Source organism: Symphodus melops (genome assembly GCF_947650265.1).
Source record: "Symphodus melops genome assembly, chromosome: 7".
NCBI classification, from domain to species: Eukaryota; Metazoa; Chordata; class Actinopteri; order Labriformes; family Labridae; genus Symphodus; species Symphodus melops.
In genome coordinates this window covers 19,269,473-19,295,149 of record NC_136697.1, presented here as the reverse complement: position 1 = coordinate 19,295,149, position 25,677 = coordinate 19,269,473, and the positions used below count along the sequence as shown (strand labels likewise).

At 39.1% G+C, this 25,677-nt stretch overlaps 4 protein-coding genes across 5 annotated transcripts in view; 3 read left to right on the top strand and 1 right to left on the bottom strand.

Annotated features, from left to right (window-relative positions):
* The window catches only part of asic1c (acid-sensing (proton-gated) ion channel 1c), a 92,136-nt gene extending 87,509 nt beyond the window's left edge, over nucleotides 1–4,627 (bottom strand). Inside the window, exon 1 of the mRNA XM_079349281.1 lies at nucleotides 4,504–4,627. Coding sequence (XP_079205407.1) covers nucleotides 4,504–4,515 — 12 coding nt within the window. The 5' untranslated portion in view covers nucleotides 4,516–4,627. The remainder of the gene's footprint in view (nucleotides 1–4,503) is intronic.
* A 1,047-nt stretch (nucleotides 4,628–5,674) lies between these two features.
* h2bk1 (H2B.K variant histone 1) lies at nucleotides 5,675–6,351 on the top strand. Its single transcript, XM_079347991.1, has 2 exons — nucleotides 5,675–5,909; nucleotides 6,018–6,351. The coding sequence occupies exons 1-2, from the start codon at nucleotides 5,796–5,798 to the stop codon at nucleotides 6,252–6,254; spliced, it is 351 nt and encodes a 116-aa protein (XP_079204117.1). The 5' UTR covers nucleotides 5,675–5,795; the 3' UTR covers nucleotides 6,255–6,351.
* Nucleotides 6,352–11,951: 5,600 nt separating this feature from the next.
* Nucleotides 11,952–18,281, top strand: asb10 (ankyrin repeat and SOCS box containing 10). Of its 2 annotated transcripts, none has more exons than XM_079347999.1 (5): nucleotides 11,952–12,437; nucleotides 13,538–13,805; nucleotides 14,634–15,138; nucleotides 15,729–15,842; nucleotides 16,144–18,183. In XM_079347999.1, the coding sequence occupies exons 1-5, from the start codon at nucleotides 12,113–12,115 to the stop codon at nucleotides 16,327–16,329; spliced, it is 1,398 nt and encodes a 465-aa protein (XP_079204125.1). In that variant the 5' UTR covers nucleotides 11,952–12,112; the 3' UTR covers nucleotides 16,330–18,183. The 2 variants fall into 2 exon arrangements, with proteins under 2 accessions (XP_079204125.1, XP_079204126.1); XM_079348000.1 differs by lacking the exon at nucleotides 11,952–12,437 and adding an exon at nucleotides 12,926–13,314 and having other exon boundaries at nucleotides 16,144–18,281.
* Nucleotides 18,282–18,758: 477 nt separating this feature from the next.
* gbx1 (gastrulation brain homeobox 1) lies at nucleotides 18,759–21,005 on the top strand. The gene is made up of 2 exons (XM_079349173.1): nucleotides 18,759–19,445; nucleotides 19,994–21,005. The coding sequence occupies exons 1-2, from the start codon at nucleotides 18,995–18,997 to the stop codon at nucleotides 20,506–20,508; spliced, it is 966 nt and encodes a 321-aa protein (XP_079205299.1). The 5' UTR covers nucleotides 18,759–18,994; the 3' UTR covers nucleotides 20,509–21,005.
* The last annotated feature ends 4,672 nt before the right edge of the window (nucleotides 21,006–25,677 follow it).

Sequence of the window (25,677 nt, the reverse complement as noted above, 5' to 3'; positions counted from 1 at the left end):
GCCATTGACTTGGTTAAGGCGTTTGACACAGAGCTATCTTATCCACTCTGGTATCTTAAAATATATTCAATTCATTTGTTCTCTTCCACATTCACAGTCAGGGTTGATAATGATTAATGTGCTAAAAAACATTTAAGAGTGATGGATGATGCCGTGCCCACTTAACATACGAGACCTTCGCTGAGTTTTATGTCTTGATTCACAAACAGTTCACAATGCCGCTGACAAACTACAAACCCCTCTCTGAGGAGTCACCTTTGAGGTACAGAAAGTAACATACTTGTATAGGATATGGACCACTAAGGTGATTAAACTACATGTATTGAGTTCAAAATGACTGTGTAATATGAAACCATTATTTGGATTTATTTGATGAAAAATACTAAATTGTTTTCAGAACTTGAGAAAATAGTCAGTATTCAAGTGTGTGATTTTTGTCTAAATGTTAGCATTGACTTAAATTTGAAAATTAATATCACTTCGTATAACTGCATGTCGCTATCAGTAAATCTTAGCTACAAAAAGGATGCAAATTTCAGTCATTTTCCTTAAAGGGATACTTCACCCATTTACATGAAGCTGTGTATCAGCCTAGAAGTTTTCTTCATGTGATGCATTATGACGCTTTTTGCATCACATGAAGAAAACTTCCAGGCAAAAAAAAACAAATTTTTCTCGTCTCAGGGAAAAATGAGGGTTGAATTCATGACCATTCAACACTACTACCATGTTTCTAATGATACACAGCTTCATGTAAATGGGTGAAGTATCCCTTTAACCGATAGTTGAACACATTAACGATCAATTAATCATTAATGAGCGACAAAATGTTCACCTTTTTCTCAGTTTGTTTTACTGAAACCATTATAGCAGCACAATAGTTACTTGAAATATGAATTAATTCAATACAAACTGTTTGAGAAAATAAAACAATGAGGCTAAATATCCAACTGTCCTTATTTATTGACGCTGCTAACAAACCAATGCCAATCGGGCACTACTGTCATTTCTAACAAGGCTGACCGAATTCAACTCCTTATAAACATCAAAATAAAGTGGATAAAACCATGTGAGCCTCTTCATTCTACCTCTTCCTGCATCTTGCTACAACAGCACATAGAAAGTCAATGGAATGGCGTAAATTGCATGTAGGGACTCATTGTGCAACGAAATGGACTAGAAATGGTGCGCGAGGGAGGCGTAATTTCTGTCTATCATGGCTTCACGCGAGTTCAAAATATCCAACTTCAGCTAGGCTGACGTCAGGAATGGAGGACAACGTAATAACTGGAGTCTGTGGAAAACTGGAGTTGCGAAACTCTAGTGGTCAGTCACTTAGCACTGAAAGCGGCAGTATTTCGGACCCAGTTCCCCGCTGTGGCTGATTATACAAGATGGAGACGAAAACAAACATTGGTATCTATTTGAAAAGGCCCACCCCCTCGGTTTGTTGCTTCAGGGTCAGACGGGAGAAATTTTGCTTCAATAAATTTGATTAACACAATGAAATTTGCACAAGTGTCTCGAGATTTGTACGAATTGGCGCTATACAAATAAATATTGATTGATAAAGATTGATGTAGAAATTGAGCAATAAAACTGCAAATAGTTGTTCAGCTGCATTTATTTGTATTGTATTTACATTTGGGTTATGTTTATGTTTGGGTTCAAGTTGAGCAAACTTAAACTTGTAATTCATACTGACAGGCATGTCTGTGTTTGCAGATTACAGGACGAGTTGGATTTTTCTTCAGTAATTGGGTTTCAAGTGGATGGTAGAATGAACAACATAATGCAGGGAATATTAATAAGCTAAAGCAATACTGAGGCACTACGAAGCATTGCACTTTGTTTTTTGTGTGCAGGCTTTAGATTGAACTTTGAGATGTGAAATTACTCAATAAACATAAGACATTTCTTTAGATTTATAGGGTTTAGGTTGGTCCATATCAGTCCTAAAACCCAAAAGTAAGATAAGTATGATCTAAAACCAGATCCGACAAAATACCTCAGCTGTTAGGAAGAACACCCTGCAGTAAAGCAGTCAACGTTTAAGAGGACATACATCAAGCAGCAGCAGAGATGCAACTCTGCACTGAACAGAGCAAGCCAGTGTGAGGAAGAAAAAAACACAACCTCAACTACAGATCCAAGCAAAAGTGATCTTTTGCAATTCTCCCCACCTCTGTTTTTCTACTTCAGATAAAATAGCAGCTGGCACTGCAACTCCAAAAGTCAATAATTGGGAGCTTTAAGTTTAAATGTAATAACTTCAATGTAAACCCCAAGTCTCTAGTCCTTTAAGAAGTGTGGTGCTCATGTTTAAATTAAAAATCATTTGGTTCGCAGCGATAGGTAATCCAATCAAAAAAACTCCTGATCTTTTTTGTATCTGCACCGCAGATCTAGTTCTTTTATTGCCAATACAAACCAAATAAGCATTGTTTGTGCAAAAGGTTTTTAATGACTCACTCCATAAAAGATCAATAATAAGCCAAAGGTCAACGCATAAAGACAAAAGGGATAATAGGATGATTTAAACATCAACTTTTTAGGCAAAATGCCTGTCTGAAACATGTACTCTTTAAAATGTAAAATCAATAGACACAGAGTTGACCAAAGGTGATGACACTTGTTGATGCATATTTGTGCTGGTTGCATTCACCTGTAATTAACCATACCCGGGTATATTGATTTTGAATTCTTAAGAAGAGATGCCTCAGATGTGCAAAAGCTAGTGTTTAAATATCTTATTTTGTTCATGTATTAGCATACCAGCTTTATCTGTTTTTTTTGTTGTCTTGCAGCCCTTATGCTGTGCTCGTCTCTTTTTGTGATTCAATAAGCAGCCTAGCTTATGAATTTGTGCATCAACAGAGTAATCACTACAGGTATCAAGTTTTGTTTTGTTGTATTAAGGAACAAACACTGCAGAGAAAAAATAAAGCAAGCACTTCACATAGCCTTTAGCAATATGTCTATATGACAGACAGGTTGTGATAAACATAACAGCCAACTATTTTCTTTTTCTGTGACTGCACAAATGTAAAGAAGCAACAGATGTTCACACGACAGACAGACAGACAGACAGACAGACAGACAGACAGACAGACAGACAGACAGACAGACAGACAGACAGACAGACAGACAGACAGACAGACAGACAGACAGACAGACACCTAAAAGCAGAAATCTGCCAAACAACAGAGAAATACATGGCCTTCCTCATACACTCAACCAATGGTTGCTTTTTCAGAAGCTGCAGATGACCTTGCATAAACACAGCCTTTGATAAGAGCCTTTTCGCGTTATCTACTGCTCACTATCCGTTTGGAGAACTCAAATGAGAGAGGAGATGCAAGGGTTCAAGACCCTGGACACAGAAATGGTAAAATACAGTGAAAAGAATCTGCACTAATTAAATATTCAAGTTGTAACACCAATATGTCATTCACTAGAACAAATGTGGCCTTTACTAGAAAAACAGATAAGTGTCATTTAGATAGTTAGGCAGGGACTTATAGAAATATGTTTCCTTTCTTTTTGTATGCCAAGATATTAAATAACTACACCTTGCTAAAGGTTTTAAGTAATCAGTCCAGAGCTATTTTAAGAGCTTCAATGATGACAGTATTATAAAGTGTTGACACTTAAAGCTGTTTGCCTTAGCTTAACTGTCAATTTACTTCACAACTTGCAGTAAATTTCTCCATGTTTACTGCTCACCCATAAGATGATTTATGGTATGCATGCATCTCAAAATTGTCTGGAACCTCACCGGTATGATTAGATAAATTAGCATGAAATAGTGCTTTGGAGGAATCTGAATGTGTGATAAAAGGTTTTATTTGTAGTCTGTTTCTTAAGGTACCTCAACTCTCATCAACCAGGAATACAGAAGCTACAGTACATCATACAATACATAAATGCTCTTTAGACAAGATGTAAAATCATTTTATGATGTGCCGTATGGGTTTATACTGTCATTTACATGCCAGTATTGGAGAAAATCATCAAGGAAATTAAATACTATTAAAGTAAGAACAAACATGGGGGATGAAACATATAAGTCCCTACCTGTACCATTAGTTTAATCAGGTATGTGTTTCAAGATCAGTTAATGACAAATAATTGTGTATTTAAAGTTGGTGAGCTAATGCAGTATACAACATGACTAGAGCTAGAGATACGGCAAATTTATAAGTGAAATTACATAGGAGAAAACAGCCAGAAAACGTAATGTAAAAGACATGTATGTTTGACAAAATAGAAGCATGAAAATCCTAGGTGTGCATGTGTGAGTGTGTGTTTTAAAGAGTCCAGGATTGGAAAAAAACCTTTCATCTATCTCACAAGACAGGTGCATAGGAGAGAAATATGTCGATGAAAAACCTAACAATAAACTCCTGCACACTGTTTAAATATGTCTAGTACGGAAACAGACAGTGACTGAAAGAGTCCAGGACAAATGGAGATGTAAACAGGGGCGCTCTGGTAACTCACCTGATACAGCATACCTCTAGCGTAAAGTTGCTGGGTCCACCACACATCTCAAGTTCCTTTCAAACTCTGGGACTTTTGCTGTATGTAATCCCTTCTCATCTCTCCCCATGATGTCTTCTTCTCGAAAGCCCATACTAACTAACACATGCAAAAAAGACAGCACAAAAAAAACAGCAAAAGAAATGTAGCACTTCATAATTGAATAAAACATATGGCACCACTTTAACAATCTGCCACCACAGTGTCGCTAAGTTAAATTTCAATGCACATCCACCACTGTGCACTGACGTGTGCAAATTTACTGTGATTTCTTTATAATGGTATTTCAAGTGGGTTTTTTTTGTTTTGTTTTTTAATATCTGATGAGAAGATGTGTTTATCAAAATGTGTTAAATAGTCTAAAACCAATCAGGAGTAAAAAAAATAAATAAAATACTGTGCTTCAGCGGGTAGTGCCAAATAGGAGATTGTAATATGGATTTAACACAGAGCAGCACAGTATTTTTAAAAAAATGCTTTCAGACCACAGATGAAAACAGAAGAATTCCCAAACACATCTGCATTTTGTCCGACAGCTCCATATTTAATCAGACAAAATGACAGTGGGGACATTGAGGATGGGATACTGGGGCCTGTTTAAATCCAGTCTATGTCACAATACCATACATTTTTAATGAGCATAGCCTCACTGTGCATTCATCAATCTGCAAAAAGCACAGGACTTTACGAAAATCAAGAGTGAGCTTACAGAAACATAAATGCTGGTCAAAAAAAGGGTTTCCCTTTTTGTAAATGTTATGGTATTTAGACATTCATAGGTCATAAATATCTCTCAGACTACAAGCTTTAATGAAGATCACAATGGATTTCAATTGAAGCAACTTCAGGAACATAACACAGACACCGTTTCATGCAGTCCAAAAAATTGTTTAAGTGCGCCACCAAGTGGCCGCTATTGTTATGTGCAACAGTATAATTTGCATTGATATAATTAACCTAATACACTTTAAGAAAAGCCCAAATATATACAGTAGGCTATATTACCTGCCTCAAAATAAACGTGTAGTAAGCCGTCTAGCGTTAGTTTGACCCCTTCCATGATTTTAACGTGTACCCGTGATCGTAATGTGGCGAGGAAGAAAAACAAAGCAGGTGAATTTAATCGATCACTAATTAAGGCCAACTACATAAACAGCTTTGCACGAGACAGAAAACTCGGATTATAATCTTCTTGAAACGGGATTTAAAATAGTTTAACATTGTCGAAATTCAAGAACTTGAACGTTTAAAAAATGACTAACGATATACCTAAGAGAAAGGGGAAGACCCCAGGAGAGAAAAGGGGCAAAAGAAAGGCCAAAAGAAGAGAGACTTACGCGATGTACATCTATAAAGTTTTGAAACAGGTGGGTAAAAAAAATAATAACGCGAAATAGCATGAAGTGCATCGCTTTTTTTCCCCCCTCCTGCTTTTCAAAAATACCACTAAAAGACATTTCCCGATGCTTTCACAGGTTCACCCGGATACAGGGATTTCAAGCAGAGCCATGAGCATCATGAACTCCTTCGTGAACGACCTGTTTGAAAGAATCGCCACAGAAGCGTCCCGGCTGGCTCAGTACAATAAACGCTCCACCATCACCAGCAGAGAGGTGCAAACTGCAGTGAGACTGCTGCTGCCCGGGGAGCTGGCCAAACACGCTGTGTCTGAAGGCACAAAAGCTGTCACCAAGTACACCAGCTCCAAATAAATACCGTAACTCACACCTCGAGTTATTCTACACGTTTCAAAACACCGGATCCGTCACTTTGGAACCCGATACATGTCAATAAATGCATAGAAAAGATGATTGTTGTTGGGTTTTTTTTTACATTTTAATCCCCTACTTGTTACTATCAAGAGGGAAAGTAACACGACATTATAACCACTAGATGGTGTATTAGCGCATTTTACATAATAAAAGTGGGACACCTCAGTCTTTGAGTAACATATATTGAATATGAGCCCAAAAATAATGGATGAGATATAATTTCGATGACAATTATAAATGTGGATTATTACAAATCAAATAAACAAACGTTAATTGGTTAAAATAAACTGTTTCGCGTAGCAAATGACACTACATGAGGTCAGTATTTCCTTTATCTTTCATACTGTTTTTCTCATCTTTAAATATTTGCCTGTGGGGTTATGTTTTGCCTTATCCCTTTAACAACCCCACCAAGAAAACAAGCTGTAGAAACATTTTTGCTTGCAGTTCTTATTGCATTCTGTGAGAATGAGGTGTTTTTTTATTCAACAGACTATTTAGTTTATGAAATATTGACCTCTAGCAAATGGTTCAGATGTCAGTTGATGGTTACATATGACATTACAGACAAATAACATCCAACAGTAGTTAAAGTTATGTAAAATGCTACCATAGAAGGAAATTAATAAGACAAACATATCCAGGGTATTGGACAGTCTTATTTCTCTAAGTATGCCAAAAAAATGTTTTTTAAAAAATAGAGCGATTCCACATCAACAAATGAAAATAGAACATCAAACAAGGAAATACTGCATTTTTAGATTTTTTATATTCACTAAATCCATGTTGTAGTGCAAAATCTAAATCCTCAGATTCACTACACTTGCAATTGAACAATATTTTCAAAACATTCATTTTTTTAATTCAACAATTAAAGAAGGAATAGGGCAACATTTGCATCTCTTCAACATTTCTTCACAACACAGCTCAACTTTTCAACTGTTTTCATAATTTAATAGGACATTACAGGAGTCTCTTGGAGAGCCTCCAAGTCTCTCAATGTCACACCCCCACAGCCTAGTCAATCCTTAGGCCGACTCCAGCTGGCTTTGGTTTCAACATACAGTAAATACAACTCACTGTATGCTGTCAACATTATAACTATGTAGTCTGTTGTTATTTTGTACTCTAGGCTATCTCACCAGTAGTTAACTTGGATCACAAAAAACACAGATGAAAGAAATTAGAGTAGGCCTGTTGTAGAAAAAAAATATGTCATCCCCTTCGCTTCCCAGGTTTGCATAATAGGACTACTTGTGTACAAAATTAGAAAGGTTAGTTAGTAGGAGAGGTCGCCTACAGAACACACCATAGACTGTATGTACCAAGCACACCTACTCCAACAGGTGCCTGACATAATTTGAGGGACTGAGATGTAAGAGCTAAATAAATGCAACTGAATTTGTTCCATATTTGTTTTAATGCTTTCTACTGAGTGAAGTCTTCCTCAACTTTACAGACCCACCAATATGATTGAAAAATTGTTTTGAAGATACCTGAAGCTACTTTTGGGGTAGGCCTGTATTTATGTATTTATCGTAATCCTAATGTAAATCAGTGGCTATAAACTATCTGTCTTTTGATTAGTGAAATCATCATCATATGTGCTCAATGCTAGGATGTAGACATTAGTTTAGCTAAAGGGACCAGGAACAAGTTATCATGCCAAGTGTAGATTAAAGAAAGTTTTTTGACTTCACTTACTGATGCTTGGACATATTTTTAGAAACCTTGAAGTCTTATCAAACTGCACATAAGTCCAATTTTGAAAAACAAGCAAACACATAATTAAATAACTTGTTGGCACTTTCCACTGTTCAAGCAAAGATGGCCATTGTAAATGACACAACCACTTTGTTATAGGCCACAACATAATCGATAAGCTACTGGATAGAATTTATCAGAATTTCCTGGATATTTGTTCTGCACGAAAAACGTTTTTAATTAGATTTTTAAAACAAAAATCATACATGTATATAAAACAGATCTGAACTGAACTACAACATAAGAAATTGAAAAACAAAAAACATAATGTGTCTTGTTTAAAAATGTTATTTCACTTCAATAATAAAAAAAACTTTGGTTCTTTGTAAATCCTCTTGTAATATAGGCAATTTGACTGGTGTAGACAGAAGTGTCAAAACCTCACTCTTTATGCACTTTTTAATGCTGTAAACTAATAAGTGTGCTCCAGTCTGCATTCAGGCCCATTTTAAACTTGATAAGATCCATTATTTACTTATCTTAAAAATAAATGTAGCCAGGCCTTTTATAAAGTGACACAGGAAATAATGCAACATTGTATCCTCGTTGTTTATTCTAATCAGGTCTTGAAAAAGACAACACTGTCAACTGAATACTACTTGATTACAAGATAATGACACAGTCCAATCTGCATAAAACGCAGGAACTGATAAAGGTCTCTCTAATTAGGATGTTGTTTACATCCAGTTTTATATACACCTATTAGGCGACCCTTGTCAACATCCTAAGCCGGGTTCACTGCAATAATGCACTTGATGTGACTCCCACCAATGACTGTTATTGTTGAGATACCCATTTTGGTTATTTCCCAGTATTCTTGGTAATGATATGAAATCAACCGATGTTATTATGAGGGGGATACAGTCTTTGATGGCAGTGACTTTGTTCGCGATTATCATGGCCATTTAGGTTTTGTATCTTGCAACCTTCCCCATATCCCCTCATGCCCATGCCAAGTGGTAGTCATTGCTGTCTCCTTTAGGCAGACTGCTATGAACATATTATAGATGGGTGCATTAGTGAGTGATGCAGAGCCCAGACTTGCTTGCCTTGTTTTCGTGTGAGAGTGCATCATTAGAAAATGTTCCACTTGGCAGGGAAGCGCGTATTAACTGCAAGCGCAATGAAATGAGGTTGTGATAGATGGTTAAAGTTATACACGACTATTAGGTTGAAATATGAACCTCTCAATTGTCATGATGAAACAGAGGGCTATTTGCGTGGTGATCAGTGCATTAAGAGACAATTGGAATCTGCAAAGACCGATACAATACATTATAGGTAGTGGGCTCAGCACTGAGAGAGTACAGAAAAAGTAATCATGTCCACAGAGTAGTTTGGAGCTACTGTTCAATTCAGGGCTCCATAAATTCATTTAGGTTATCTACCAACATCTTGAGCATTGTGATGAGACCTGGGGGAGATTTGCAAACAGGGCCCTGAGTTTAAACCATAGTGTGGACTGTGATGAGCCATACATGTGGAAGTAAACCAGTGTTGATTGGCCATAAAAGAAGCGTTGTGTCCTTATAGAATGTCGAGGTCAAAATGATAATAAGAAAAAATCTGAATAAGCTAAAATGTCAATCAGGAACAGTAGACAAATGCAGCCTCTAACTCCCCTTCAGTTGACGTCATTAGCCAATTAAGAATGCTCATCTCTTCCAACCATGGTGACCTTTCGACTATATTTCTGTAAAACTTCCAAGATGTGAGATGATTGCACTGCAACTGCTCTTACAGTAAAACATTGTACATTTACTGGCCTTCATTTGGACTCTTCAGATCGAATTAGAAATCAGCTACATATAACTCATTGTTATATAAAATACCTGAAGGATAATTGAGTGCTCTTGCATACTGGTAACTCTCTTAAAACTTAGATTGTTCTTGGTGTGCACTGACTCTGTCTTAGACTAACAACAGATCCAATTCCAAATCCATTAGCATTTAATATTACTGTAATTACTGTGTACATTTCATTATGTTCTCAGTATATTAAATGACTGCTCAGTGTGGAGGGAAGGCTATAGTTTAATCTTTTTCTGTATTACTGAGTGCCACAGTACTCAAAACAGCATTAAGAGGCACATAATCAGAGGGAACTAATTGCCTCTGATTCCATAAATGAAGTGCTTCTCTCTCATCAGGGCTGTTGCTGATGTCCAGCCTCTCACTGCCTTGGGAAGGGTTGGCAGTTGACCACCAGAAAAACCAAGGAGAGACGGCTACTGGTGGGTAATGTGAGAAAACCAAAGATTTAATATGTCCACAGGGGGGCTGTGAGGGCAGGGGGTGTTACTATTGCTGATGTTTTTTTTGTTTTTTTTTGTTGCCATCAGAGTTTCCTCCGCTGCTGAGAGGAAAAAAAATAAAAGAGAAACACGAATGCCCACCATTTGAGAAATGAATTTATCGAAGTCGCTGTCTTTTTCCCCATTAGTAAGTGTTTAGTTCAGCGTTTTAAATAATTGCGTTACCAGGAATGATATTTAAAATACATTTGGGAGTCAATGAGGCGGGAAAGTGCCTACATGTTTTGCTGATGACACCCGGGCCATTTGGAAGACATCAAAGTAGAGAGGAGGTAGCCCAGATGCATATTATAAACTCATTATGTATATCATTTAAAAGGATGTACTCCAGCCGCAAAAACAATATTCCTAGTCTCTCTCTGGTAATGTGTGTTTTCAAAGTTGAAACTCTTACTCGCCTTCAGTTTAATGTGGCATCTATTACCAAACTGTAACATAAAATAAATGACCTTGATTTCCGTACCAGAACAGTCGTTAAGGTATAGATGAGATGCAGGGGTGCTTTTGTGTGTTCAAATGGCAAAGAAGGTAAAACCTCTCAGCAAATATTATAAAAAATATATTTCTCCACCTGTGGTGCCAACCTGGTTTTCCACAGAGCTTACAGGCACCTTGATGGACTCCAACACAGAGGTGGATAAACAGACATTCAAATATATGCATTTGATGCACTGCATATCCAATAAAGAACAAACAAATCTAAAAACGAAGGTAATTCTTAGTCACACTTTTCGGCCATGAAAACCTAAACTGGGTGTAAGGAGTAAAGAGATGGAATCAGTTTTGTTGAAGTGTTCCAGAAGTACTGGAAAATGGTGGTCCATCAGTCAAAATAGATGTTTATCAGAAGCTTAGCGAGTAAGCTTAAGAGGCTTAATTATGTACCATCCCTCCACCGTTAGAACTCTACACGTAGGGCAGAGTGACACAGCGGTTGCCAGTCATTCAGCCTAATGTTCTAATACAGGGAGTCATGTGGATACACAAAATCCATTAAGGCTGTTGAAAAAAAAAAAATCAGAGCAGAAAAAGACATTTTGCAAACACATTCTCACAGGGGCTTTTAGGGCATCCATATCTGCTCTTCCTCTAAGACAGAATTTGACCTTCAAAATCACCCAAATGTTAAAGTCGGCTTACTTACTGTTATAAGTTTATCAGTAAAAAGCGCTGTTAGGAAATGCATAATTTGGATATAACAGGGATTTAGCCTTTTGTATGGACTTGTCTTGCTCCGTAAATTTAAAGTAAACAAAGAGTAAATGCACAAAATACAGTATACTTGAAAATGAAATCGAAATAAACCTCCTATTTGAGGTTGTTAAAGGTAAGTTCAATAAGATTATGTGTATTTAAAATGCTTTTTCATACCAAAAGCAGAAGTCGTGACCACATTTGATTATCAACTCATGCATGGCTTGCAGCCTGACACAGAAACATTTTTATGGCTGTAACTCTGCTGGAGGCAAACAGGAGAGGCTCAAGTGTCTGCATGTGAGGCATAAAAATAGCATTAGTTGTCACTCTGCAGTGAGGGTCACATACTGAATATCAAAACAAGTCTGTGAACCAACCCTGCGAACAGCCGGCAGGCACATAGTAGACATTAGCCAGAGAGAAAGAAACAGCAACAGAGATAGAGGCCTTTTCAGAGTCTCCTCCACTTCATCATACACATTTTACAAAACCACTTTCCTCGTTGAGAGGCGAGATATCAGCATGTCGCAAGGCAGCTTTGTCTTCACACCCATGGCCTTACGCTCTCTTCAACTTGATGAAGACATGCTGGAGAGACACAAGTACAAGAGGCAGCTTGCTTCCCACCACTTCAATAACTACATGCTGAAAAAGAAGCTCAGGGACAGAGCACAGCCGAGGAACAGCACCACTACGCCTGCAGCCATCTGCCAGGATGTGGTCGTCCAAAATGCTCTGTACACCGGAGACCTGGAGGCCATGCAGCACCTCTTTCCTCGAGGATCCACAGCAAACCTCATCTTCGAGCCGCAAGGAGGGGAAATGCGCTGGGTCGCCACGGGAGAAGGTAAGAGATGACATGCGTCTTCATTAGGATTTAATTTAGCAATTCTTATGATTGTGCACATCATCATTGCTTCGTCTTTTCCTGGAAATTAGCATACATCAATGAAGAGCAATGTGTAACTGGTGCATCTTACTCTGAGGCAGCATTAAAAGAAACAATGATGCCCTATTTATAGCCAGAGACTGCAGGGCAATATTTATACCATTCACCTTTCACCTATGGCAGAATAAGCTGCTTGTCTTTTGATTTTGCAGAGGACTTACATTTTGTGTCCATTTTGACTTGTTGAGTGCCTCGAAATTATCCCCCCTTACATCAAGTTCAAATGTTGGATTGATACGCTGTGCAAGGTTAAATACTACCAAAATCATTCTGTTGTCAAAAACTGTTTTTTTCTGCTTATTTTAATGATTTGAACCCATAAGAGCATTACTGATTTACTTCAGTGGTTTAGTTGAGTCAGTGTAACACACTGATCATTGGCTCCCATATCACTGCACTGGAGAGGTTCGTTAGGTCAGCCAAAATATCATATAACGCCACCCTGAAATAGCACCGTGTGCACAAACAACCAAGCATAAGTGTTTATTTCCTTCATGAGAAAGCACACAACATAGCAGCAGAGCAAGCTTGAGCATGGCATATGTAGCTCCTAAAATGAAGTGGCACAAACAGAAGAAATACCGGAGCGATGTGATCGCCACAGCGAAAGCCAGTGGCTGTGTTCTGCAGTTCTGGAACTCTTTGCTTGTGGGCGATGAACTAACGGTGCTCAGTATCGTGGACGACGATGAGTATTGCCACCTTATTGATGCAGTTTATGACACCAGCAACATAGATGAATGGAAGAACTTTAGATTTAACTACAGAGGCCTGAGTAGGTTTGCCAGACAGTTGTGCTGAAAAGTCATGGCCTTCCTTTTTTTTGGCTATTGGGCTTTTTTTTTTTTTGCATTATTGCATTTTTTGATTCTAGTTATTTTAAATAATTCTATAATTAATGTTTTAGATTTCTTACATGTGGCATGTCAGCTTAGTGATTTAAAAGGAAAGGGTTAAACATAAAGCCTGACTTGATTTCAACTGTTCTACTTCTTCAGGACTGTGGTCCCTGAGTTATGAGCAGGAACTGACCACACCACTTCACATCACCGCTGGCCGAGGCTTCACGGACTGTCTGAGACTCCTGCTGCAACGGGGGGCCAACATAGACCTGGCACCTGGAGGCACCACGGCCCTGCACGAGTCCTGTGAAAACTGCCAACCAGAATGTACTAAACTGCTTCTGATCCACGGCGCCAACGCCAATGCTGTCTCAGAAGATGGTCTAATGCCTCTGCATGTTTGCACTAGCCCTGAGTCTTTTGAGTGAGTAAAGTAGAACAAAAATAGAGGTTTAGGCAGTCAGTCTTAGCCCAGTGTACTTGTGCCCAAGAGGGTACAATTCATGATCTGGTGAAAAACAGCCAAAGTGATGGTGCTCAGCGTCTTATCAGATAAATGCACAAATCTTAGCAGGTGGAACAGCAGCTCATTATGAGAGTCAACAATTCAGTAAGACAGTTTTTAACATTAGCTGTCACATGCCTGGCCTACTGATCATAGAACCATTTCACCTGTTAATTGCTGTTTGACCCAACTTTTTATAAGGAAGAGAGACTTTTTAGCATCATCAAACTAACCATTAGATAATTGGATTGCTACACCAAGGAAGTAGCAGCAGAATCCCTGGTTGAAAAAAAAATAAATAAATTAAGCAAGGGTTTATTAATTGCTAATCAATATGAGTTTTCTTTCGATAGAGATGATCGTTAGTCACGTTCTCACGTACTTTACCATCATTGACTACATACTGGAGGAGAGTCACAATCTAGCAGGGAGAGTATTGAAAAAATATTGCTAAAAGTGCTACATGAATAGATGAAACATGGTGCTCCCGCTAGATTCAACATCACAGATCCCTTGAATTGCCCCTTGGGGACAAATAAAGTTTTTTTAATTGAATTGAACAGTCTTAGTCTCAATATCCTATTCTGAATTGAAGCTATATTACTTCATATTCACATGAATTAAACATTGCAAATGTGATAAAAGATTTTGAGTGAAATAAAACTTCCAGGAGAAAATTACAGATACTTGCATTGAAAGACAACTTGTGTTAAGTTACAAAACAAGGTTCTATGATTCTGTCTGCAGATGTGCCAAGCATCTCCTTCAGTATGGTGCAGCTATTAATGGTCGCACTTTAGAGGAAGGTGACACTCCCTTACATGTGGCAGCCAGGAATGGCCTTCCTGACCTCGTCGATCTCTACCTGCGCTATGGAGCTGCTGTGGACAAAGTGAATGACGAGGGTCTCACCCCATTGAACGCAGCTTGTTCACAACCCCAGGAGCTGCAGGAGCTTCAACATTACTTTACAGTGTGCCAGAAGCTGCTGGGGGCCGGGGCCAACATCCACACCATGGACCAGGACAAACGCAATCCTTTACACATGGCCTGTAAAAACGTCAATCCAGACATAGTGGATCTTCTGCTGGCTAAAGGCGCCTGGGTCAATGAAATGGACTACGGTGGTGAAGCTCCCATGCACAACGTCCTAAAGGTGGTCTGCTACAAGGTTTCCCATCAGCCTGAGAGGATTGTGCGTGCTTTGCTTAACCACGGTTCAATACGAGTGTGGCCTGGAGCTCTGCCCAAGGTAAGAAATAAAAGTCTGCATGTTATCTAGAATAATGTATGGAAAAACATGTGCACATACACTCTGTGAGGAGTAAAGCATTCCAGGATGGTTTGTAGTAGCATAATTGTTTTTTTTTTTCAATGGGAACCAATTATTCATCAGGGTGGCTCATTAAGTATAATTAGAAACTTCTGCACATGTAACACCTTGAAATTCTTGAAACACTCAAGTCTTCCTTGGAAAATTCCAGACTTCACAACTTCACAATTTAAATCATTCCCATCTCATGACACAACATGAAGTGTTGCACTCTCTGCGGGGAACAGACTACAACTATCAGTAAACCCACGTGCATGAGACAAAATGCCTGGTTCCTAATTAGGCAAGTGTTAATAGGAGATTAATTAGCACTAATTGCATAATTTCCAGTTAAACCCCTGGAGGGAAGACCAATCTGTTCATTTCACAAGTGTTTAATTACTTTATTTCTTCAGTTCTATGGAGTCACAGGCTCACTCAGGAACTTCAGTGATGATTATATGACTGTGTAGCCGTGGTCTGTGCCTAAACAAAGACTAACACTGCTATTTCATATATGGTTCTTCTAGGTTTTAAAACACTGCTGTGTGTCTCCACGCACCATCGAAGTTCTTCTCAACGCTTACAGTTACCTTAAAGTCACAGACACCTGGGTTGAGTCTGTATCACCGGAGGTGTTAAAGGCAAGCTTGTTAATTAATCAATGAATATAATTCTACCAATGTGACTGTCTTAATACAGCTTTAGATTTGCATTCCTCTCTCCAGGTTGTGTAAGTTGATTATAGCTGTAGTTGGTCAAATTTGACCTTCACATGATCAATATATTAATGCAAGGACATAACTCATTTTTTTTAACCAGAATGTCTTGCTTTTTTTTGTACTTCATTGTCATTGCTTAGTAATACAACAGCTGACAGTAAAATCAGACAAATGAAATCAGTGCTCATTAAAGGATTTCATATTCATCTTTTTTATCCAACAGGAGCACAAAGACTTCTATGAGTCTGTCTTCTCTCTGGCAATGACTCCTCGCTCCCTGCAGCACTTGGCTCGCTGCAAACTCAGAAATTTCCTGGATGGCCGAGTTCACCAGGTGGTCCCTAAACTGGATCTGCCCACCTTTATCAAGAATTACCTGCTGCTGGAGTACAGGGGTTATATCCATTAAAAAAGCACTGTGGTGAGCTTGTAGTTAGTAAAATGGAGACGGGGTGCTGTAATGTTTGAGAAAGAAGAGGCTGTTCACATTTTAAACGTAGTGATAAAAACACTCGTGACATCAACCGTTAGCACTGAACAATTGAGACACTTTTTGATTGTTTAGTTTTTTCTTCTTCCATCTTTCGGCACAGTTACATGTTTGATGTTGCACCACAAGAGGGCGCTGTAGGCTTGAGTGGATAAACTATACCGTATGTGATATTGTGTTTTATATTTTCTATTTAAGATCACAGTTTTTATTGTAATTCTGCACTTGGTAGTTGAAAGATAGAATAACTAATAAAAGATGTTTGTATTTTTATAAATAAAGAATATCAACATAGTTTGGTATGTATGCACATTAAGAGGATTGATTATAGCTATCAAATGCAGGCATAAATAATTACTCTCACTAAAAATTACTTTAGTAAGGACTTTTATATAAAATAAATAATCTTCATATCAGAATAAAACACCTCCGTGACAAACTTTTTTTTTTTCTCCTTTATGTTATATTGCCTTTCTTTCCTCGGTCCTCTCGTGCTTCGGCTTGTATCCTGGTGTTTTTATGTCATTTTTCCACATTCACGGTGTTTTGTTCAGAAGAAATAAAACAGTTACAAACACTACTTTAAATAAAATCCTATTAATCCTTTATATTTAAACAATTCAATGTGAACAGATAGCTAGCAAATCAACAATCAAACATGTGTTACCACTGCATAAGACGCATTCAAAACAAATTATAAATGTACTCTACTCTGCACGAGATTCCGATGCTCTTCTTCTTTAACCGAACTATTTAAACTTTGACACGATAGGAAAACGAGAAAGAGAAAACTAAGGGTAGTTAGGAAGTGGCACCTGTCAGTATCCATTTAGTCATTCGTAGAAAAAAAAAAGTTCTCTTTGAGGTATAGTTAAGGTTCCATTTAGCACATTTTGATTTACCTGCAGAACTAACTGATCAGTCTACCTTATACTGAAGACAACAGTGAACACATTTTAAGTAGTCTATTTTCCTGACATAAATATAAACATTGATCATGTTGTTGGAACATACTTCAGGTCATCCAATAGAGTAAGACTTTTGGAGCAAGAAAAAGATCCGAATGATTATTATTTTATTTGCATGTACAATTTATTATTATGTACAAAAAATTGGACTAATTGTAAAGTGTAAAGATGGTTTCACTAGATCAAATAGTGCTGCTGCTGCTGCTTCTGCTGCTGCTGGAGTCACTCGCAATTATAAGAATTAGCCTGGCCTGGCCCTCCACCTCTAATCAGAGCCGCTGGTGATATGTTTATGTCCTCGTGCAATCAGACGACCGGTTGGAGAGCCTGGGCACCCAGGACTCAATAGGGCTAATCATCATCAGTTCCCATTGCCATTTAAAAGGTGAAATGATCTGCGATTAAACCAGTGCTTAAAGGAAAGAGGAGAGTGATTTTTTTCTTCTTCTCCCTACATGCATTTTTGATCAGGGATGAATTTCATCTTCTTGAGCGCAGAAAGTGATTTGTGCATTATTTAATGCAGGAAAAAAAAACTTTACGCATGATGTAGGCCACTTGATATATTGTCCGTTAGAAATGTTAACGTTTAATAAAAATTAAAAAAAAACTTGTTGAAATTAATCTCCTACAAAAAAGCGAAAACACTTCGATTTGACTTTGGCCAGTGTCCACGCACTCTGCCGTTGACCTCGCATAAACCTCCTTTATCTGAATCTAATTTCGCACAGAGTATCTCTCTCCAGGGAACAATTGTTGCAGCACTTCTCTTTTTTTCCAAAGCCGCCTAACGCATTGTTTTTATCCGCGGAGAAAGGGCCAGAGAGTGAAGAAACATCTGCCTCTCCTCCCTCCTCACTCTGATGCCCATCGGCCCCAATATTCCAACAAAAGGCTCCGTTGTTTTACGCTGTCCCTTGAATCCAGAGTAATTACTTATCATCAATCAAAATTAATAATAGCTGATTGGGTTGGTGTGGTCAACGATTATAGAAGGGGAAGGGCTGGAGCAGTCTCTCACACCGTTTTGCAGTCAATGGTGAACCTGGCAAAAGGGGAGGGGGGGGGGCTTAAGCGAGGGGGGGCGACCCGTCTATTTGGTGTCCACTGGGAAACTACCGCCTCTCAAGACGGCCAAAAAGTCAGAGGCTGAATAAGGAAATGAAGCGTAATTTGAGGAAGATGGATGAGCCCCCAGGGAAACACCCCCTTTTCATTCCTCTTGTATTGCAGATGATAACCAATGCTCTCTCTCCCTCTCTCTCTCTCTGCGCACACACAGTCACATACTCGAAGCATGGGAGAGGGGCGGAGGGAGGAGTTGGTAGATAGATAGAGAGCGTGTGTTTATGTCTCAGTGTGTGACAAATAAGAGGGAAAAGGTAGCGACAGGGCTCACAACAAAGCGCAGAGAGAGATAGAGAGAGAGAGAGAGAGACAGACAGGGTGCAGAGATCCGGAGAAGCAGCAGTCCACTCACTCCCAGGAATGACAACGCGGCGCAGGATCTACTTTCTCTCCGTTCCGTTCTTACACTGAAAGTTTTACGCGTCGCCGAGGGAAAAGGGACACCTGCTTTTTAAGTTTCCACTCGCAAGAAAATACTTGCCTGCAACATGCAGAGACCAGGCGGCCAAGGGACAGCGTTCTCAATCGACTCACTCATAGGGACCCCACAGCCCAGACCGGGACACCTGCTCTACACGGGTTACCCCATGTTCATGCCGTACAGACCTTTGGTTATCCCACAAGCTTTATCCCACTCGCCTTTAACGTCTGGGATACCTCCTCTCGCGCCTTTGGCTTCTTTTGCGGGACGCCTCACGAACACGTTCTGTGCCAGTTTAGGACAAGGGGTGCCGTCCATGGTCGCGCTCACCACCACAATGCCAAGTTTCTCGGACCCACCGGACAGTTTCTACCCACCACAAGAGCTCCCAGGCCCGCGTTTGAGCGCAGCAGATCCCGGGGCGAGGAGGCTGGAGAGTCCGCACTCTGAGGACCTCCACAACCGGGACAAGAGCTCTGAGCTGCTCAACTTCTCAGAAACTTTTCAAACTATATCAGGTAAGCTTGGCCTCATTGTTTATTCAGTGTATTTAGTCCAAACTAAACCTGACGGTCGTTGCGTAAAAAGTGACCACTGGGCGTAGAAATGTGTTAAAATGACGTTAGTGTGGTCAAAGGGACCAGTTTAAATAGAATTGGGCGATCCTTCATCAGTTTTTTCAGACCATGGTGACAGTGAACTAAAAAATCCTTGTACATTCTTGTTTTTTAATAGCAGGCTTGATGTAGGCCTAAAATATTTCTAAATTGGTCTTTATATGACGATTTTGAGAGCATGCTGAACTACATTTGAAATAAACGAAAGTTTGGTTTGAAGGAGAACTTAAGCCTGTTTCAAATTGCCAAAACCTTGCAGAGCAACAAAGTGTTCACACAATTTTCAACTCTTAACAGGCCAATTCAAATCCAGTTGTTATGCTGCTTATTCAACATTTCAAGTTGTTTTTCGCGGTTTCTTTTAACAGCCTGGAATGTGCCAATGATTGGTGCCCTACATCAAAAGAAACTCATTATCTTACGCCTTTCTTTTTTCATCCGCATTTTAGGTGAGACCAAACTATACAGCTCAGACGACGAGAAGCTGGACCGAAAATCCGCAGACACCGCGTGCAGTGACCGGGAGGACAGCTCCGTGGACAGCGAGAACGAAAGTTTCTCTGACGGGAACAACTGTGGCTCCCTGTCCCAGAAAAGCAAACTGAAAGCCGGCTCTCAGGAGGCGTTACCCACCGGCAGCTCTGCGGGGAAGAGCCGGAGGAGACGAACAGCTTTTACCAGCGAGCAGCTGCTGGAACTGGAAAAGGAGTTTCACTGTAAAAAGTATCTTTCTCTGACTGAACGCTCGCAGATCGCGCACGCGCTTAAACTGAGCGAGGTGCAGGTGAAGATCTGGTTTCAGAACCGCAGGGCCAAGTGGAAACGGATCAAAGCCGGCAACGTGAATAACCGGTCAGGAGAACCGGTAAGAAACCCCAAAATAGTGGTCCCCATCCCCGTGCACGTCAACAGGTTTGCAGTGAGGAGTCAGCACCAACAAATAGAACAAGGGACCAGGCCGTGAACTCAGAAAAATCACAAATCTTCAAGCAAGAAAAAACACTGACATGTTGAGCGCATGAGGCAGGAGGCGCAGGAGGAGCCGATCATCCTGCCTGAGAGCAGAGAATTAAGACGAACAATTATTTGGCATAATGCTGTCATTTTTATTTATTCTTCTGTGAATATGTAAATATAAATGGACTAAAAATGGTACAAAGGGGCACTATGAGAGGAGGCTGTAAAGATTTTTTTAAGTATTTATTTGTAGGGCCAAAATGTTCTGTTGTGCATGTCCTTATTTGGTGGAGCTGGATTTTTGTTTTGTGTTTCGTACATTTGTTGAGCACATTTGCATGTCATGTTTTACGTTTTGTTTGGAGGCTGTAGGTTCCACAGTTGACAGCAATTTGTAAAGAAAAAAAAAAGAGATGTGAAGGAAATAATGACCAAACAGGGGACAAGTGTAACGTATATTGACCTAATAAATCGCTTTATACGAAAGTTTGAATCTTTTATTATTCAGAATACAGAGTAACAATGGTTTTGTTTTGCGTAAATATATCTAATCAAACTGACAGAAAAAAATATGGCGTGGAATTAATTTCAACCAGGCGCATTTGTATATGTTAGAACTAATTTAAATGAAATTGATCGTTACTAAAAATCCTATGGACAAAATTTTGAATTTGTAGTTTTGAAAGAACGCTAACAAAATGATGTGATGTGGGATATTTACAGGATTAATTCAAGCATTTTCGTCCTGCAGCTTTTAAAGTTTACTACAACAATGAACGTTTTACGGACATTTATTTTAGCTTAATTCTTACAGTTTTTCGTATAAATAACCGGATGCTATAAAAAAACAACAACATGTATTTCAATTTAGAAACATCAGCGTCTGAAAGGTACATAGTTAGTTTTTAAAAAACCCATCAGTGATTGATTTGTCTTTAGGAGGCCGGGTTGTCTCAGTTGGACTGATGGATCATCATTAGACTGAATACATTCAACACACCGTAATACAGGTACCTGTCAGTCACTGTTCAGGGAATTTTAAACCCACAGCAGCTCTCATTGGCAGCTGTTTTTGTTGTTGTAAAATCCTAAAATGAAGTGTGTGCAAAAATATATATCCCTATCATTTCACAAGACATGTAATAAAGAGGCTCTAAATCAAATTTAAAACATGCAACAACAACAACAACAAAAAAAACAAGTTGTACTTTCTGTAAAATATTCCAGTGTGTCACATAATGGATCCAACACTGTATACTTGAATAGTGTCATGTTCTTTACCGGATGTTTTCCAGTGTCATTTCATCTGATGTTCACTCATATTTTGACACCTGTAGATCATTTTTAAAAACTAATACTTAAATATGATCATATTTGATCAGCTTTGATAAGATGATTATAGAAACCTGCAGTTGAAAATATTTTCCCACACGAGATTAATATTTACCACCTTAGTGAAAAATGAATGGAAAGCTCCTGCAATTACTATGGAAACTTAGATTGCTAAAGATCAGCACTTTTAAATAATATGCAGTTAAAAGAATCTGACCACATAGCTCTCCTTACAGAAAAAGGCGGAAACATTTCCTATTGTTTTTATGCAAACTTTTACATTTGCATGCGTCTCTCCTGGTTTGGTTTTCTCTGAACTGTTTCCAGAGAAAGCTCATGTTGGAATAATTCAGTTCAGCTCAGATGAGACAAAGTGATTAGTTGTTCCAAAATAGACTCATGCCTGGAGCCATGTTAAACCTAATGCAGTAGCACCTGTTGAAGTGAGAATAGGGCCGGATAATTCAGATTTTTAATTAGAATGAATATTTGATCAAATTAACCTGCCTCATTCTCAATACACATTTAGCCAAAATATGGTGTTTTCTATTCCTGAATAGAGCAGAGAAACACTTTGCTATCTTTTTTTTTTTTTTTTTAAATTCTCTCATGGATGCCAACTCTGAAAAATTAATTTATAGTTTGACCTCAGAGTGTACACAGACATTTGGTGACCTGGGTGTCCATGAGTAGTAAACTTTATTCCACTGTCCACCTCATACATCAAGACTGTGACACTTGGATGGGGATTGAAGGGGAGATGATGGTGTGAGGGAGCAGTCAGTGGAAGTTTTATTAAGTCCAACAGCTGACTAATACAGACGGTTCAATTCCACGACGTTGTGACAGAGTGCAAAAGACTATTTCAGTGTTTATGAGCAGCCGGGTGGAGGTGACAAGGAGCCATGACACAGCACTGGGGTCATGATTGTTGTTATTGTGGACATCCTATAGCTGAAGTGTTTCATTCAAGATTTTCTTCCAAACTATGTTCTGCTCACTAATAACCATCAAATTCTAATAGTTTAAACATATGCTTACACACTGACATACACATATGAAATGTCACACCTGTATACTCTCAAACCTTTGACAACATTACACAGTTTTTTTGGTGTTCCTCTTTTCTTTTTAATCTTGATATGACTTCATACTCTTGCATTACCTTGTGACTTCCACGCCGGTCAAGCTTAATGAAGAGAATTAAACTGAATTGTACACACCTGTGTAAGTACAAACAATATGTTTCTTCCCTGAACAGATCCAGACAATATTTGTCTCATTCTGCAATTCTTCTACGTGATTCACAAAGTAAAATATCAGAAAATCTCTCCAGCAATGATGTGAAAACATTTTTACATTCCTACCTAGAGAGAGATGGAGAGAGAGTAAGAGTAAAGCCATGAACCGCATTAGTGTCTGTTTCTGAGAGTGCAGCCTGCTCAGCGCTGACTGCAGGCCTGACTTCTTGGGAGGGTCCGGACGGCAGCGGCTACAGTGATGTATGGGCAGATGCATCAAATCGCACAAGATAAACAAGCGATGAGTTTCATCAGGGCCATCATAGCTTTAATTTGGCTGCCTAATGAGTCAGATCTAGTGGCGGAGATAAGAGTTGTCAGAGGCCCGGCTCTAATGAATTTCTTGCCACTTGTAATCAAGGTTGCCTGTCTGAGGGGGGATGATTAATGGAACCCTGGAGGATTCCCTCGGCCCTCAGCCTTCATTACAGCTAATGCATTCTCAGGCAAATTAACAGAGAAACGCAGGCGAAAGCCAACGGGGAAGAGGAGTGAGTGAGAGAAATAGAGAGAGAGAGGAAAAGAAGAAAGGGAGAGAGGGAGAGAGGGATGGGAAGGGAGTGTTTATGTAAGACAATAGGAGAGAGAGGAGGTGAAGGAAAAGGTGGAGATGAAGCAGCGATGCGCTGAAATCCTCTGATAAGAGAAGAGTTCAAGGATATGTAAATGAAGGAGCGCAGACAAGAGTTTGGGTCAGTCAGAGAGGGCAGGGGGCAACATGGATGTACTGGTCAGACATGATGGAGCTGAAATTGATAAATGGATGTTCACATCTGCATGGAGAGATGGTCAGATGGAGGGAGCAGGGTGGATGTAATTACTGCTTAAAGAGGTTAAAAGGGTGAAGGGAGGAGGAAAAAACATTGAGCGACTGTAACCTCTCCAAATCAAGACACAAGTATGTGAGACCAGAGCAACTTAAAGCAACATTTATGTTACAACCTGCCATGTCTGTTAAAGTGGCCCAGCAGCATGTTATGGAAATATGATTTTAATGTTTGCAAATATGGTCTCGTCAGGTCTTTGTGTAGCTATCCATCAGCCTCAGACCCACCTCTGCAATCTTGGAGGCAATTTGTCTGAGAGGAGGTGGGCGGCAGAGAGCCCTCCTCACTGTTTAGCAGGCCCTGATGAAATATCAAAACACACAGCAGTGCAGACAAGCGCTCCAGAATCAACACAACAAACACGAGTGGCTGGGGTCTGCAGAAGTGTGTGGCATGGTCATAAATCACAGGACTCTTTCTTTTGGTCGTATTTTTCATGAGATGTAGAGTGAAATGACTCAGTTTAGTAAATGTAAGTAGGTCTTTAAATAATTAGAGCACCTGAACACTAAGATTTAAAACTTTAGCATGTATGATTAAATATTTTCACGTAAAAACAATGGATTACCATTTATTGTTTTATGACTTAAATAACTTTTGACAATTTAAAAAAAAAAGGGTTGACCTAACTCTGCAGTTAATGTCACAGTTAAAAAAAATGGAAGTGTTCTTGTCTCTATTCATAGTGAAGAAGTGTTATCCACTTACTTTTCAGTGAGCATTCCCACAATCCCTGCAAAAAAGTCAGGACACACCTGTGCACTAAAGGTCATCTACAAATTCTCATTACACGTCTTACGTTACTGCATTCTCACTTCCCAATTTTCGAGTCAGACTGTAAACAAAGGTGACCAATGTCCTTAATTGCTAAGCTGCGTCTGTGCTGGAAGCTGAAAAAGTTGTTTGTCACTCTCAGAAGCTTTGCACAATGAGTTGATGGGTTTCATGATTGTTATTGGACTAATGTTTCTCAGGGGAAAGTTAGAGGACGGACAGCTGTCAAGGCCAGTAGTCAATTTGTTTATGATGTGTAAATCTTCAAGCAGAACCAAAACATCACAATATATTCAGTATAGGAATTTGATTGGGTTGATACAAATGCTTGTATGGGTGTTGGATCAGCTTCTAATTGCCTCTCCATGAATGTGAGTCTGATCTGCACTTAAATTTAATTGTACACTTCCACCAAGTTTCATAAAAATTTGGCCTGATTATTGTTTGTAATCCTGCAATCAATTTGACAATACAGACATCCCTTCAACGGTGGTACTGGTAGCTAATGCCATAATCTCTATCTGCTTCGTATATTAATTAGTAAGTATTCTTAACGAGTTTGCTGTAAATACTTTAAGGTGGTGATGAGCCAAGGTTGAGTTTGCATCTTGAGTCTACTGTTAAAAAGTGGCCTACATATCAATTAAGGGAGGTTTTAATTTTTTTTTTTAAGTCAAGTAAAGGCCAAACATCATAAAGAAACAAAACTAAATGTATAAACAAGTTAAAATGCTAAACAACAGTAAACGTTCGAGTAGACACAAATAAATAGGTTTTTAAAAATGACTTTAACTGTTCAGTTGTGGCAGCTGGTCTTATATTAAAAGGTTGTTTATTCCAGGTTGGAGCAGCAATAGAAAAGACCATAGTGCTTTAAATGGAACATAAACAAGTTCCCTTGGGTAGTGATGTGCTGAGCCATTTAATGATTTGACATGACTA